Here is a 17,875-nt window from a genome sequence, read left to right on the forward strand (position 1 = left end):
TCCTTTCCCGTGGATGACCAAATCGTTCCCACAATTCATCAAATCGTTATCACGGATTATAACGTTCCTACTGATTACCAAAGAGTTATCACAGATTATCAACTCGGTCCCACGTGTATTGTGAATTCGTTTCCTTGGTCTAATAATTTGTTTTCTTATTCTAATGCGAAGAATTATGGCGAACAATAACGGTTGTTAGATCGAATGCTGTCCAACATGTTTCATACCAATTGTTAGTTACAGATTTTGACTACGAATTACTCCCTTTACCTGATGAAGGATAGATCACGGCGGGTGTGACCGGTCAACAGGGGATGTTACTCCTTCTATACAACTTATCCCATCTCTGGTGTGTCCAGGGGTCCGTGTTTGCCCTACTCTCAATTTTGTATTCTTAATTGGATTTATGAGATAGATCATTTCATATATAACACATACATAATATTTATATATTTAAAAAAGATGTTTTTCTTATATTGTGCTATAGGAAAATAATATCCCTCCTCACATTTTCCTAATTGGAATTGATTAATTGCTACTATTTGATTTGATAACGATTTGGTAATCCGTGGAAACGAATCCGAAGGAACGATTTCTTTTTCCGTGCGAATCAATTGGTAATCGTGATAACGATAATTTTGATAATCTTTGGGAACGATTTGATAATCCGTGGGAACAATTTGGTAATCCGTGGGAACGATTTGGTAATCGTGATAACGATTTTGATAATCGATTTGGTAATCCATGGGAAAGAATTGGTAATACGTGGGAACGATTTAAATCGTTAATCCGTGGGAAAGATTCAAAACAATCCAAAGGAACGTTTAGTAAATCCGTGGGAAGGAATTGGTAATCGTGATAAAGATATTGATGCTAGTAACCCATAGGAACGATTTGATAATTCGGACTATGTAATTCGAGAGATCTGAATATGCAATTCGTGGGACCGGATTATGTGATTTGTGGGACCGGATTATGTAATTCGTGAGACCGGATTATGTAATTTGTGGGACCGGATTATGTAATTCGTGGGACCGGATTAGTGTAATTTGTGGGACCGGATTATGTGATTCGTGGGACCGGATTATGTAATTTGAGTTCGGAAATACTTTTAGCTTTCAAGCCTACAGACATGTCCCCTTGTAAAATGTAAGTATAAGATGTCGATTGATTTTTTTAAAAGGTAAATTACTTTCATTCCCAGCAGAACTAAATATATTCAAGTCTTAACTGGCAAACATAACAGAATATAGAACAAGAGGCCCACATGCCTTATCGGTCACCTGAGTACTAGTGAAAAAGTGTCACTACTCCCAAGGGCTTTGAAATCTAGAAAAAATAATAATCCTGTTATGAATATCTAAGCTAAATTCTAATGTTCAGCAATAGTATTAAACAAGATGTGTTCTTAAAACTTCATGCGCTCAAAAGTGCATACACTGATGAAAGGCTTTAATATAATAGATGTATTAACATTAAATGATATGACAAATTTGGACCCCTCCCAGAGTCAAAACCCTGGGTTGTAAAATTATCATTTTTTGTACATCCTTTTCTGCTATTCCTACGTATGCATTTAGATTTTATACAGTATCAGTAAACTTAAAGATTAATACTGTATACAAAGTTTGGCCCCATCCTGGGGTCAGAACCCCTACCCCGGGGATCATCAAATTTACAATTTTGGTAAAGGACTACCTACATTTGGCCCCAACTTGGGGTCAGAACCTCTACCCCGGGGATCATGAAATTTACAATTTTGGTAGAGGCCTTCCTGTTCTACATTACTATGCATTTAGCTTTTCTTACATATGTGCGGTTTTACAGAAGATTTTTGAAAATTTGTCAATTTTGGGCAGTTTTTGCCCCGCCTCTAAAGCCCCAGGGGTGTAGGAATCCTGAAATTTACAATTTATGTCCCCCTTCTTCCAAAGATGCTTCATACCAAATTTTGAAATAGAATTGGAATGATAGTTATCAAGAAGAAGTTAAAAATGTCTATTGTTCACACACTTAATAACTGACCATTTTGGCCCCACCCTAATACCAAAACCCCCTATCCCTGGGATCTTCAAATTTACAATTTTGGTAAAGGACTGCCTGTTCTTTCTAAATATCTATTTAGTTTTAATTTAGTATCAATAGCACTAAAGAAGATGTTAATTTAAGTGTTTTACATATAAACACTATATACCAAGTTTGGCCACGCCCTGGGGTCAGAACCCCTACCCCAGGGATCATGAAATTTACAATTTTGGTATAGCCCTTCCTGTTCTACATCACTATGCATTTAGTTTTTCTTACACCTGTGTGGTTCTTTAGAAAAAGTTTTGAAAATTAGTCAAATTTGGACAGATTTTGCCCCGTCCCTATAGCCCAGGGGTGCTGGAGTCCTGAAATTTACAATTTATGTCCCCCTTGTCCCAAAGATGCTTCATACCAAATTTGAAAAGAATATTGGACTGGTAGTAATCAAGAAGAAGTTAAAAATGTTCAATTGTTAACGCACGACAACCAATTGCAATAAAAACTACCTCAAATATCAGATTAACTACTTCTTTAGAGGCCACTTTAGATGTTCCTTTACCCCAATTCTTGTTTTAAAGTAACAAGAAGTACTGTGAGCAATGCTCACTAAGAATACCCCCCTCCGCTTACCCCACACTCCCAAAGGGTGTTGTTAATAGGTATAAATTACCTCTTTCCTGAGTGTAAAAATATGGTATGCCTTTGTAGAAGAAAATGGAAGATATAGTCCGAACACAAATCCATGGCATAAACCTATAATTTTGACCTTGAGATCAAAGGTCAAGGTCATAAAGAGGTCATGAATGTACATGACACATAGTCTCATGGTGATACACCCATGTCTTATAATATGACTATGTCAAATCCCTATAATAAATTTTGATCTTGAGGTCAAAGTTCAAGGTCATATAGAAGTCATGAAGGTACCCGACACATCGTCTCATGGTGATACACTCATGTGTCAAATATGGTATGCCTATGTCAAAGAACAAAGCAGTCATGGCCCTGACACGAATCCATTGTAAAAACCTTTAATTTTGACCTTGAGGTCAAGGTCATATGGAGGTCATGAAGGTACATGACACATCGTCTCATGGTGATACACTCATGTGTCAAATATGGTTAGCCTATGTCAAAGAACAAAGAAGTTATGGCCTGGACACGAATCCATTGTAAAAAAAAAAAAACCCTTTAATTTTGACCTTGAGGTCAAGGTCATATAGAGGTCATGAAGGTACTCGACACATCGTCTCATGGGGATTCACCTGTGTGCCAAATATGGTATGCCTAAGTCAAAGAACAAAGAAGTTATGACCCGGACACGAATCTGCACAGACAGAGTGATTCCTATATACCCCCCGGAACTTCGTTGGGGGGGGGGGGGGGGGGGGGGGGGGGTATAAAAATTGAAGAATTCTTATGTAATCCGATATTTTATTTTATGTCCATATACACTTTAATACACCAGTGTTATATGAAAAAGTCAAGAGTTTTCTAAGCCTAGAAGCATGATTGAAATCAATGTGCAACATGTTTTTATGAACATGTATCAGTGGAATTTAATTCTATCGTACGTCTCATTTTGCAAGTGGTTATTGATTACACTTTGTAAAAATACAAATATATGATCGTATAAAAATGTTTAATCACTATAACAAAATCAGTATGTAACCACTAATAGTTACAACTTAATGTCTTCTGTGACGGGATTTCGAAATGCGTGACCTTGAACTGACCAAGATACCAAAATATTAAAAATAGGTAAGAAAACACCATTACCAAAAAACCGAAATAAAAAATGAATAAAAAAATAAATACCCTCCCTCCAAAAAAACCCTAAAGATAATCAACACCCAGTTATAAGAAAAATTGCTTGCAAAAATATCACATCTCAATGCGTCCGATGGATATGAGAAGAATCCAACCAAAAGCACTGTGAATACTCAACATTTTTCATGATTTTTTTTGGCAAAATATGTGTACTACCAAACAAATGTAAATTCATACGCTATTGGTTTTTGTAACATTGTAACATCCGCAATCACTGTGAACGATGGAAGAGTGAGACAATCCAGATGAAATCTGGTGCTCCATAGATACAGCGCTGTCCCGAAGGGAAAGGGGCTAAAACTGCGGCGATAAAATGTACTAAAGAACTTCACATCTCTGAGTTAAAGAACGTGCCAATGTGCAAAACGCATCATCAGATTCTCTTGTAAGTCATCAGCAGCCGACAACAGAAGCGCGCGAACACCCGGGATTCACGTCCATCGCCAAGAGAACTTAGCATGGTTCTTTTGACATGCTACATGTGGCCTCGTACACGGAATTATTAAACCTGAAAGTGTGTATTGGCATTAATAGTCCATTAATACGTCACGACGGCTTTCCTTTGTAGAGACTCTGACCGGAGGGTAAAACGCTGAAACCCAATTACATATCTAATCTTCTGACGTGGAAGATTGTGCACTGTCCGCTCGGGGAATAAACGTCCGGATGCTTTAATAATTATCACTGATAATCTTGCGGGATCGCTAAGAGTCTATCTCAACCACACAATATCCGTCATGGGATAACAATCCACAGAGAGCCCTAACCCAATGAAAGCCTCCTCAAACAGGGTGTAAAACGTGAGGGGAACTTTACTGCCTGCGAACTCGACACTGTCCCGATCTAATCTGTACCACCTACATTGTGAGTACTCCGACAAAAAATCATTTCTGATAATATTTTTCTGTAGAAATTTAGCATCATTTCATTAATGCAGTACACTTGTATGCTGCACGAGATTCGATATCACTAGCAGGATTTCACTGCTAAACGGAGCATATATACAAATCGGAGTATCCTCCGTTTTAAAACTGAAATATATACAAATCGGATCATCCCCCGATATGAGTGTTATATATATATATATATATAATCTAAAAACATATTTAAATTTAAAAAATATAATAAATTAATTTTTGCGGAATGAAATACACGAAACAGAAAACAGATCATCCGGTGGAAGTAAAATTTACAAATGCATTCACAAAATGCAAAGTTGGTTGAACACATCTCACACCAGTTGTTTGAACAAATTTATAAAGACGTATTAAAAATAACTGAAATGTTTTAATGATATAAAATATTAAATACTGCTATTTAGTATAATTATTACAAAACAATTATATAAAGTCAAAGATATGCATAATATATTGCTTCCGTGTTTGTACTTTGTCCTCGACATCAACTAAATCACTTTAAATGCACTCAAGACGCTCTCATTCATTTCTGGTACGATGCTTGTCTATTATTAATGGCCAGTGGGTATGTTGGTCATTATTGTGAATAGTTAAAAAAACCCACAGTATGTATTATCTATCAATGTCAATAAGTACTGTCTTCTTCTAATGGTGTTGCTTAATTATTATCATAATTTATATTAATGAACCTTCCATAAAAATTCTTGCATTACGAAGTTAGACACAAAGTTCTAGGGTGTGACAGACAGACGGACAGACAAAGTACGGAGAAACAATGGACTAAGTAATCCCTATGTGTCGCTAGGTTTTACGGGAACATAACAATTGTGATCAAATTTGCAGAATCAAAATAGAGTACTATACACTCTTTACTATAAACAAATTTTCTGTAATTATAAATTAAACATCTGCATTGTATTTTATTGTATTAGGGAAATCATATTGCTGACTCATGAATTATCTCACAACCAATCAAATCCAATGCTGGTACAAAGTCATGCCACATTATATTCAAACAGAGTACGTCTCTTGGGTAACAAAAGTAAATATGATTGGATCAGTCCTTTCGTTTGTAGCAGTCCGTGAAGCATCTCTGCAGAAATCACAGCGCTGGATACACAGTAGTGGTATGCGTTGTGATGAAGTAAGTAATGGACGACCTGTCAGATGACGTAATGAGGGCACACAACTTTCGTTGTTCTTTGTTGAATTATTTGGATGCCTGCTTCACCTGTGAGCTAGCGACTGCTAATACTTTATCACCAGAGGCTGAAATATGTAAAACGTATCAGTGACCCTGCTTTGAATCATCTAAGAGACGTATATCATATGTAGTTTGAGTGCTAGACTTTGATCTTGAGAGTCGCATCACAGTAAGTGGGGGTCAAATAGGTCAAAGAAGACTCGATCAGCTTAGAGTAACTGTGATGAATTAATTATGCCTATAATATTCATGAACTAGTAAAAAATATCATGGATTGAAATATAATATTGGTACACATTATACTGTAATATATCAAAGAAAAAAATCTCCAGCATCTATATGATAAGAAAAGCTACTTACTATCAATGTTTACATACAGAATAGCATCATCTCCGATATGTTTACAATATCAAAAGGGGCAGAGGTATAATCAATCTAATTAAAATTAGATCTTTGATCCGCTCATGCAACCGCTACACAAAGTTTGTGTATAGGGATTGCATGAGCGGATCAAAGATCTAATTTTAATTAGATTGAGGTATAATATGCATGTGACAGTATAAAAATATTACATGTTTTAAACGTTCAAGGGTGACCATTTCACATGTTACTCTGCAAAACATGTAAAAATAACCGTACACGCAATCATTCTAAGCAGTTAACAAATTTTATACTGTTATCCGTCGTCATGCATACAACCGTTGCTATGTACAGTTACCCAGAGGGCGTGGTTTATGCATGAAGTGGGGTAAAAGTATTTTTTAACAAACGTTTTTAAACCAATCACATTCGTCTAATTTACATGAATGTATAACAACATCATTTGAGGAACGAAAGTCAATTTTGCCAAGATAGTATATTCTGAAAGTACTGTTTTCAAAATCAAGACTCCTATGAACCTTGAGATAATATAGAAGTAAACAAGAGGCCCCTGGGCCACATTGCTTACCTGAGTCACCATAGCCCTGCTGTTGTTCAGCTGTTGTAATATTCAAATTTTTGAAATCTTAAAACTTTTGACCCCATAACCTAGCCCCAAAGGGTCACACTATAAATTAACTTGAATTAACACAACATGGAAATGCCTCCATACCAATTACAAACATGACCATGTTCTGGAAAAGGTCAAGGTCACAAAGTAAAAGATCATAGTATAAAATGGAAGGTCTAGCCATAAAAAAAATCTATATACAAAATATGAAAGCTCTATCTTAAACAATTCAGGAGATATTGAATAGATTAGGTTTTCTTAAAAGTAGGTCAAACTCTGAAGTCATGGTTACAAGGTTAAAAACCTTGGTGCCATAAAAAACGTCTTGTCACAAGGAATGCACATATGAGATATGAGAACCCTTTCATTCATCATTCAAAAGTTATAAGCAAGATCAAAGTTTCAGACACACAAAACAAAATCAATCCCTGACTATTGTGGGGACATTTTTTTTTTTATTCACACAACTTGGGTACCTTTGTATTTCCATATGATTTAGTGTGGCCCTGCTACTCTTAAAAAGAATCCATTTTAATTAATTTCCTGTATATTTCCATATGAACTTTGATCTATTGTGGCCCCACCCTATCCCCGAGGCCCCTGATGTGAACAAACTTGAATCTGAACTATCTGTAGATGTTTACATATGAACAGGACTAATCATGGTTCTGTCATTGTTGAGATGAAAATCTTGTTTCCATATAAATTCTTATGTAAATCTCAAATCTCTGATCCCTTATTGTGACCCCATCCTACTCCGGGGGGGGGGGGGGGCACACAATTTGAACATACATGATTCAGCATGGACCTACTGTTCTGAGAAGACCTTTCCTATATATTCCCATATTGTGGTCCCACCCTACTTCTGGGAGAAATTGTCCCCAATTTGAACAAACTTGAATCTACACTACCTAGGGATGTTTGCATATCAATATGATTAATTATGGTCCTGTTGTTCTTGAGAAGAAGATATTCAAAGATTGTTCTTATAAATCCTTATGCAAAACTTTGATCCCCTATTGTGGCCCCACCTTACACCCCCCCCCCCCCCCAACGACCATCATTTGAACAAATTTGAATCTACACTATTTCAGGAAGTTTTCATGTAAATTTCAAATTTTTTGGCCCAGTGGTTCTTGGGAAGATTTTTTAAAAGATGCCACACAATTATCACTAAATCTAGATTTTCTCCACTTCAAAAGAGGTGTGCCACTTCATTTGAACAAACTTGAACCCTCTTTGCCCAAGCATGCTTTGTGGCAAGTTTAGCTGAAATTAGCCTTGTGGTTTTGGAGAAGAGGTAAAAAATGTGAATAGTTAACGGACGGACTGACACCCGACAAAAGGTAATAAGAAAATCTCACTTGAGCTTTCAGCTTAGGTGAGCTAATAAAACTGGAAAAAAATTAGAAACATTTGCTTTTAACATCAAAAAGACACAGAAGCTTTTCTCAAAGATCAAAACTTCTTAAACATGTACAAATGGTACAGCAGGTATGTTTTTAAATTCAGCATCTGACAGTTATTAGCTGTAGAATTGAAGCTTCCATATCTGAAAAATTTCGATGGTCTTGGAATTTTTTCAGACTACAGATATACTGTTTGGCAGCTTTCAGTTATTAGATAAAAAAAACTATTCATCAACCAACCCAAGTCCCCTGAGACTTGTTCAAACTGTTTTAGACTGGCACTAGAGTTGTTTTGTAAGTAAGCCTCTTCCTCGGGGGAAAGGGCCTCGCCTAGCTTTTTCAGGGCTGTCAGGATTTCTACAGACTGCTGAATGGCAACATCTTTGGAAAGTTTTCCCACCTTTTCATCCCTTCTTATCTATAATCAAAGAAAAAGAATTCTAAAGTCTTTATTTTTCTTTGATGTTGAATAACTTCAACAGAGTTGTCTCTCTTTGCATACCTCGGCTAACCTTTGTCTCAGCTGTCCTGGTTGTTTCTTCGCAAACATTCGGATGACCTCGGGAGTTTTGAATGCTTTGCTAATAGCTGCCTGGATGGCCTGTCAAGAAGAACACATTGAAACTAGATGTGCACTATACAGACATATCAAGGACACCGAGAACCCCTCAATATTCAACACGTTTACTGTATCAAAATATGATGAAGCTTTAGTTGGTCTCAATTCACCATGAAATATTGATAACCATGTAGCTGAGGTATTCTGATTTCCCTGGACAGTAGCAAAATGTTGCAAAAGTAACAGTGAGGGAAGGAAAGGAGTAATCCATTAACAGCAATATGTTTGTACTGAATTAACCTGCTCCCCTTCCTTCTACTTTTACATGTAGTGGTGGTATATTGGACAAAAGGATTATAAGAGAATTAAGAACATCATATATGTGTAAAACCAAAATGTGCAAATAACAGACTTAAGTTTACATTGACTAGTAACAGGAAGGGAGAAAATGCAATGGACCAGACCGGGATTTGAACACGGGCCCTCCGAATCTCTAGTCAGGTGCTCTTCCAACTGAACTGCCTGGCCACTGACTGTTGAATTTGTCTGACCACTACATTCCTCCCTCCTTAAAGAAGATGGGTGACTTTATCGAGCCGAGAACCCACAGAAGGACAAATATCAAAGTTAAAATTAAAACTCTCCAGAAAAAGAAAAATTTGCATTCTAGTTACAACAATCAATCCATATTTTTCAAAAATGCTTTTTCAATATGCCCATTTCAAAGGAACATTGAAAAAATCCTATTTAAAATCACGTATACGCGAAAAATGCACAAAATAACAATAAATTTGACTTTTCCAAGCAGATTTTCATATGGAGTGGGCCAAGTCTCCACTGTGAAACTGAGTAAAATATGTTAGAACATGTTCAGGTGTAAAATGTTTGTAAATAAAAGTATGGAGACTTGACCCACTCAATGGAAAAAACCTACTTCTTGTATATAACCTTTGTCGTATTATCAAGAAAATTTCTATGTCCACGACGGGTTACTTTACATAGCCTGAAATTCGAAATTTTCTCATGAGATGGATAGCCGAGGTGGTATAGTGGACGTCTCACTGAAAGTTTTGGACAGGCCCAGATTGCATATATGTGGTTCGAATACCAATTTTTCCTACCTATTATTTTTTCTTATGAATTATCAGACTTCCCATAATTATTTGTCTCTGGCATTTTATGCAAAGTTTTACTCATAGCAGGCAGTCTTAATGACAATCACAAGTAATTGATTCCAACATGCATCAAGTGAATAAATGTAAACAAGTATGGGGCCTTCTGTGAAGTATGGATGTTGTAAATGCAATTTAAAGGAAAGGTAATGAGTACAATTTCAACAATGGTTAAGAAGTTACTTGAAGAGATCATGACAAAACCAAATATGCAACCAGTGTAGACTATCTAAAAGGCACAGTGAACTACAGTTCAGTACAAAAACAAAAGCAAATCAAGTCTCTGTTTCTGTCCCATTTGTATTTGCTGGGAAATCTAACAGCAAAGGTGCGTTCTGTAACTGTAAAACCTGATGCCTTTATTATATTCGGTATATTAGTAGCAGTAGGTTGTAAATGCTATTCAAAACATTAGTTGGGGAAAAACTGAATCCAAATCAAAGCATTAATACTGCACCATATAGAAAACGCTATTCCACATTTGATTTAATTTACACCACAAAACGTGAAGTTTCTCATTCACATCAGTTCATATGTCAATGGAAATGCGGAACTCGTACTGTTGGATGTTGCGAGCATATATGCAGTGTTATTGGGTACCTTAGGTACTCCAGGCATCAGTGTAATTATGTGTGTGTGTTAAAAACCGCTTAATGTCTTATATACATGTACATGATGCTGCCTGTGAAACAAATTCTGATAATGATTTTGATTAAATATCCTTCTTTGATGTATGATCTATATAGTTGTTTTTAATTCTGAATATTTTGGACATCGTTTTGGTATGGTACTGTATCTATTGTAACTACAGGTACAATCAATGCGGACTTTACACTCCCGATTCGCGACCGGTGTCCAATCATGAATAGGCTTATTGTTCGGCAAGTTCACCCATCTTCTTTACTTAGCCCTCGAAGACACACAACCCAGATTCTTTTTGCCCCAAACTAGACTTTAACCTGCAAGTCCAGGGGTCAACACCATTAAATGTAACAGGACGGGAGAAAATACAACGGACCAGACCGGGATTTGATCGAAGCCGTCTGACCACTACAATGGTAAAGACAGTCTTTCTGGGCTACCACGAAACTCAAAATTTTAAAGCCATAAAAACAAATAAATCATCATTTAGTAAATAAAAAGATCATGTCCATTACAATTTTGTATAATTTGTCCCTAACATTTACAGTATTAGCATCATAATGACACAATTCTAACTTTACTCGAATTTGGTTAAAGCTGATACTTTACGTTAACATTTTTCGTTTCAGAAAACATAGAGCAGAGCTTTGAACAAAGAAAATTTTCTATCACTTATGTGTACTGAAAAAGATATATCTGTGACATAAATGTGCTAGATGTTTTTATGATGACATAATTCCTATTCTACATCAAACTGATCAAATTGGAAATAACAACCGAGTTGCATAGTGATTCTTGCAAAATATACACTTACTTTTGACACAAAAGCACAACTGCGATTTTACTGGGAAAGTAAAGCCCTTCTTATATATACTACATAGAGTCCTTATTTTATGTGAGAACTTAATATCATGAATTAACTTGTAGACTTCAAATCGTGAGAACATGAATTCATGGTCCGTTAATCAACAGTTTTAGAATTCATGGTCCGTTAATCAACAGTTTTAGAATTCATGGTCCGTTAATCAACAGTTTTAGAATTCATGGTCCGTTAATCAACAGTTTTAGAATTCATGGTCCGTTAATCAACAGTTTTAGAATTCATGGTCCGTTAATCAACAGTTTTAGAATTCATGGTCTGTTAATCAACAGTTTTACATGTATTTAAGTAACAGAAAAATAAAAGTGAGTTTTTATTTAGCAGATGATACTTCTCATGAAGTTACGAGAAAATAAATTCTTCGCATATATTTAGGAATCTGCAGTAATCCTTTGTCATATCAACCTTTGTCACATCTTGCATCATGAAGTCAATAAATGGCATGACTGCACACCAACACATATTCCATTAAAAATGTTCATCAAGCTAAACACAAATTTGATAAGTTTGAATTTTTACTATAAACATATTACATTTGGCAGCTAGTGTATTTTTTTCAGCACCTTTGGCAGAAGAGACCTTAGAACTGCTAAATCAAGTACACTGCAAAATGTTTATTCTTATGGGTTGACTTGTGCATATTTGCAAAATACTTTATATCAAACCCAAGCTAAACAGGCAAAAATTTAATTTCCGCTAAAAATGGTACACGCCAAATAAAAATACATTTACAGTAATTTCTCTCCTATCTAATAATGTACAAATCTATATATACCAGTGAACAAATGGTGGGTTATTTTGTGACATACCAGCTGCATGCCACTGAGTTGATCGACTAGACTGAGGTTGCCGCCCACCATATTGTCCAGAGACTCCTTGAATTCAGTCAACTGGTCCATCGTCTCCTGCTTTGTTTCTTCATATTCATCTGCATCTAGGTCTTCTCTATTGATAATGGCAGAACAACATTACATTCAAAGATTAAAAACAAATTTACCATGCAAAGAATGAAAAACAAGAGGCCCAGGACCACATCGCTCACCTGAGTCACTTTTGCCTATAGTTAAAGATTTTCCCTACATATTTGCATGTAAAACTCTGATCCCTATTGTGGCCCCAACCTACCCCCACGGGGCATGATATTTACACACTTGAATCTGCACTATGTCAGAAAGATTTCATGTACATATAAACTTTTCTGGCCCAGTGGTTCTTGAGAAGATTTTTAAAGATTTTCCCTAAATATTTCTATATAAAACTTTGATCCCCTATTGTGGCCCCATCCTAACCTCGGGGGCCATGATCTGAACATTTTGAATCTACTCTATATTAGGAAACTTTCACTTAAATATCCACTTTTATGGCCTGGTGGTTTTTGAGAAGAAGATTTTTAATTGACCCCCACCCTATTTCTGCATTTTTGTAATTACTGTATAGCAAGAAATTAACTTGCGGAGTTAATTTTCGCTATATTCGCTGAAACAAAAATTTCTGCAAATTTAACGTTCAGTGAATTAATCTTTCATATTGATAAGAAATAAATTGAAGGATATTAAGATTTGTTTTTCCGCGTATTAAACCGGCCACGATTTGTTGCTAAATGAAAAAATCGTGATTTTTTCCTGATGGCGATATTAACCTGCTATACAGTATATCCCCTTTGAAAGGGGAACGGTCTTTCATTTGAACAAACTTGAATCCCCTTCACCAAAAAATGATTTATTCCAAGTTTGATTGAAATTGGCCCAGTGGTTCTTGAGAAGATTTACCTATATATCTGCATGTAAAACTTTGATCTCCTATTGTGGCCCCACCCTACTCCCGGGGGCCATGGTCTGAAAAAAAATTGAATCTACTCTATATCAGGAAGTTGTCAGGTTCTTGAGAAGATTTTTAAATATTTTCTGTATATTCACAATTTCACATGCATAACTTTGATCCCCTAATGTGATACCTTCGGTGGTTATGATTTTAACAAACTTGAATCTCCACTATGTCAGGAAACTTTCATGTAAATTTAAGCTTTTCTGGCTCAGTGGTTCTTGAGAAGAAGATTTTTAAATGACCCCACCCCAATTTTGCATTTTTGTGATTATCTCCCCTTTGAAGGGAACAACAAAAGTTAATCCCCTTCACCCAAGGATGCTTGTGCCTAGTTTGGTTAAATTGGGCCCCATGGTTCTGGAGAAGATGAAAATGTGAAAAGTTTATGACGCCAACGTGAGGAGACAAGGAACAAATTTCAATCAGAAAATCTCACTTGAGCCTTGGGATCAGGTGAGCTAAGAGAGAGAGAGAGAGAGAGAGAGAGAGAGAGAGAGAGAGAGAGAGAGAGAATAGTAACTTTCATTTGTAAATATTTACATTTCCAATATTTCTGTCTTTGATATCTCAAATTGTAATGATAGTTATTTTCTCATGAATGTGTTTTAGTTGTGAGGAATAAATCTTGATAAATATAGTATGTCTATTAATCTAATGACTGGAAATTCTGACAGAAATGAAAGTAGAATGAAAATATTAAAAATAAATTCCTATTTGGAAATATATGAGGGTATGAACTGCAATGCTTCACCCCGGCATATTTTTCATGAAGCACATACTTTTCACAGTTCATACCCTTATGTACTCTCTAAAATGAAACTAAATTCCTTAAATAAAAATGTTTACTTTGCCTCCTCTAGGTCGGCCAGTTGTTGAACAAGACGATCCAGTTGCTCCTCTAGATTACTTCTTAACTTCTCTGTTTCTTCCTGACCCCGAGTGCTTTCTGTTTAAAGCAATTTGGAAGACATCTAAGAAATGAAGTTAATAGCAAAACATGTTACTGGGTATAAAAATGTTTAGAGTAGTTTACGCTTCATGAACTGTAAAGATGGTAATGAATGTACGTAAACTTCCCTAAACTATTTATTCCCAATACAGGGTTTAACTATCAAATTCATTCCTTAAGCATGTAATCTATTTTAACTTTAAAATATTTAACACAATCAAGGCATAAATTTTACATCTGCCATGTCATGTCGTTGCAAAGTTTATACAAGCAAATCATTTTATTGAAAAATAATAAATTTTTTCAACAAATAAAATATTGGAATTACAAATGAAATTATTCAATCTAATTACGTTAAATCAGATCCTTTAATCCGCTCTCTTAGATGACTCATAATCTAAGTGAGCGAACCAAAAGATCTAATTTTAATGAGATCAATTTTTTCCTCCAACACACACTACTAGGGTAATTTTTCTTTTGCAGAAAACTTCAGTTAAATTTTTAATCAAATTTTAGTGCACTGTCATCAGAAAGAAAACCTCCACCCATCGAGCTGACTTGTGAAGACATTTTCTAGCACGATAGGTATGCAAGATGTATTTAATCAAATGCTGCTGACTCTTGTTCATATTGTAATGAAGTAAGTCCATCTGAAAGCCATTTTTCATTAATTTTACAGTATCTAGGGTTGTACCGATGGGGGTGTAATGGATGCAAAGTCCAAGGAGTAACTGATGAAATGAGTCAATTGAACAAAACCTACGCTTTGTTTGTATCTCAGCAACATACAAATATACACTGAAAATCAATTTAAAAAATGTTAGCAAAGTGGGGAAAAAGGAGCTGGAAAATGTTGAATTCTTTAAGGTTCTTACACAGTAACTGTATTTTTACTCCAAAATAATATCAAAGTGATCGATGGTAGAAATATCAAAATGAAAAGGAGCTATTAAATCAGTGCATTTCCAGCAAAATACTAAATTTACCATTTCTAAAATTATTATGTCATTTATATGTCAATTACAACGTTATTTGATAAAATTGACAAAAAGCAGGTCTTGGTAGAGCAGTAAAAAGATATTTACCAGTACATAATTTGAATATAATAACATAAGCTTATACCAAATATCAATTTGATGTTGCTCGATGCCTGCACTCTCCCTATTCTAAAAGGAAACAATTTTACAAGTGCTGACATACATTGCTCGTTTCCTAACGTTTTTAAAATATCAAATTCAATGAGAATTATGACATCAAAGATCATATACATAAAAATTATCCACATCACAGTGGAATATTAATTGACAATACCCTTTTTAGGCTTTAAAAATTTTCATGTAGACCTCTTTATCAAATTTTAGAGCAACACCTCACACTGGCAATAGCAGACACTGCTACATCACCCGTGTCCAGATACCTCAATTGGTGGAGCACTAATCTCAGCGAGATTCGTCAAGGCAGGATATTTGGACTGACGCCTCTTCCGAGCGAGATTCGTCAAGGCGGGATATTTGGACTGACGCCTCTTCTGAAGAGGCGTCAGTCCAAATATCCAGCCTCGACGAATCTCGCTGAGATTAGTGGAGCACCTGACTAGAGATTCAGGGCTGCCCAATTTGAATGCCGGTCTGGTTTGTTGTGTTTTTCCTCCCAGTTACATATTGTTAAAATTAATTGCTAGTTAAACTGTACATGGCCCCCTCCTCCGACAGCCCTTCATTGGTGAATAAACATATCTGTATATATTAGAAGCCAAGCGTCTGGTAATATGCAACATCCAAGTCAAGGCGGAGGAAATTCTAGATAAGTAGAGCCCCTCCCACTTTCTTTTCACCAATAGCATAATACAGATACAATGCATCCATGCCCAATAAAGGCGTTATACCATACATACTGTGGTGTGATGAACTCATTTTTCATTTAGCACAATATTTTTTGGTCTTTGGAAAATCACAAGACTGTTCGTCAAAATCGGAAGTCAACAGTTCACGTTTATACCAGAAACGCGAACACTGTTGTTCCGGATTGGTCAGCAAATGACTTCTCCTATCAGTATGTTGTCGAGATATTAGTCACGTTTAAACTCTCAGGATGTTTAACGTGTTCCTCCCTTTATTTACATCGTTACATCGTGGGTGTACCTCAGAATAAAGTCGAAGGTCTCTGTTTAGGAAAATTCTTCAAGTATTCATGATTGGGGTCTTTGTTTCTCATTGTTTTCTTTCGTTTAAGACAACTCCATACTCGCAGTTTTATCTGATACAAGTTTAAAAAGTGTATTTATTTCCATTCATTAGAGTTAAAACTAACAAATGATCAAATAAAATATATAGGTCATCACACTTTTTAAGATGTGAGACATACATATATCAGTGGCGCTGCCAGCGCCTCCCCCCCCCCCCCCTCCCCTAAATTTTTTTAAATTTAAGGTAAATCGTGGCATCTTGTTTAGAAAAATGTACTAAATGATAAAAGAAGCAATAATTTCTTCCGCTCTCGGAGAAATAAATGACAAAATCCTTTGATTTCTAGAATTACTTTATTGGGAGAACTTAATTTTTTCCAGAAATCCTTAGAATTTGCGTTATTTTACTAATTTCACCTTATTAAAAATGATAGAAAACAGTACAAATGACTTTAAAAGGAGACATATTTCAAGCCCTATAAAATCTGTAAAATCTAGGAGCTTCCGACTACCAGACCCCCAGCCTCATAAAGTGGCGCCCCCCGTAACCGCAATTCCTGTATCCGCCCCTGTATATGTACAGAATCATATATCGCTGTCAGAAAATTGCAATTTTCCTTAAACAGTGTTATCAAAATTTCATAAAAACTGGTTATGAAAATATAGTAGCATTCATAACAATTTCATAAAACTGTTTCTTCACAAAAGTATACAAAATTTCTGTAAAAAAAATAGAGGAAATCTATCGCGTAATAGACTTGATAAAGAAAACAATAAAAACAGAGTTATTGCCCTTGGGTTCAATATTTTGAAACATATCACTGATTATTTACCTATAACTTAGACTTTTAAAGTAGTTTAATTTTAACAAGATTTTTTACAGTAACTATCAGAAAAGACTCCAACAAAATTTATGTTCCTATCATGCATAAATCTAAATAAATCACAGAATTTTGCAAAAATCTAATGACATCATAGGAGGGTGGAATTACTTTGATAAACTGTGTCGCCCTTAACTTGACTTAATTTGATGTTGATCGCACGCAACCTACTATTCACATTATCATAACATTTAAAATTTCAACCAATCAAGAATTTTTCCAAGCAGGGCCTAGAGTTGAGGATGGAGTTGCAAACTCAACACGGTATCAGCTCCTGACCAACATGATAACTTATAAATCTACCTTCTTGGTAAAAATATTCTATCCGAGGGAAGAAATCAATTTAATATGAGGTCCTCGTTTTGAGAAATTTTTACATATATATATATATATATATATATATA

General features: G+C 35.5%; 1 protein-coding gene across 2 annotated transcripts; it reads right to left on the reverse strand.

Annotated features, from left to right (window-relative positions):
• Positions 1-5,125: 5,125 nt before the first annotated feature.
• Positions 5,126-16,446, reverse strand: LOC125663711 (protein LZIC-like). Of its 2 annotated transcripts, XM_048896040.2 has the most exons (6): positions 16,300-16,446; positions 14,303-14,402; positions 12,442-12,577; positions 8,882-8,980; positions 8,620-8,797; positions 5,126-6,044 (listed from the first exon to the last, which is right to left on the reverse strand). In XM_048896040.2, exons 1-6 carry the CDS (start codon positions 16,316-16,318, stop codon positions 5,986-5,988), a joined length of 591 nt encoding a protein of 196 aa, XP_048751997.1. In that variant the 5' UTR covers positions 16,319-16,446; the 3' UTR covers positions 5,126-5,985. The 2 variants fall into 2 exon arrangements, with proteins under 2 accessions (XP_048751997.1, XP_056009041.1); XM_056153066.1 differs by having other exon boundaries at positions 5,126-8,797; positions 16,300-16,440.
• Between the last annotated feature and the right edge of the window lie 1,429 nt (positions 16,447-17,875).

Source organism: Ostrea edulis, chromosome 1 (genome assembly GCF_947568905.1).
Source record: "Ostrea edulis chromosome 1, xbOstEdul1.1, whole genome shotgun sequence".
Lineage (NCBI taxonomy): Eukaryota > Metazoa > Mollusca > Bivalvia > Ostreida > Ostreidae > Ostrea > Ostrea edulis.

Excerpts from the sequence above, each read along its gene's own strand:
- LOC125663711 (XM_056153066.1), bottom strand. Across the intron at positions 8,981-12,441 it reads AACTCAGTGGCATGCAGCTG|GCCATCCAGGCAGCTATTAG; the intron begins GTATGTCACAAA and ends TCTTCTTGACAG. Across the intron at positions 8,798-8,881 it reads TGAGACAAAGGTTAGCCGAG|ATAAGAAGGGATGAAAAGGT; the intron begins GTATGCAAAGAG and ends CTTTGATTATAG.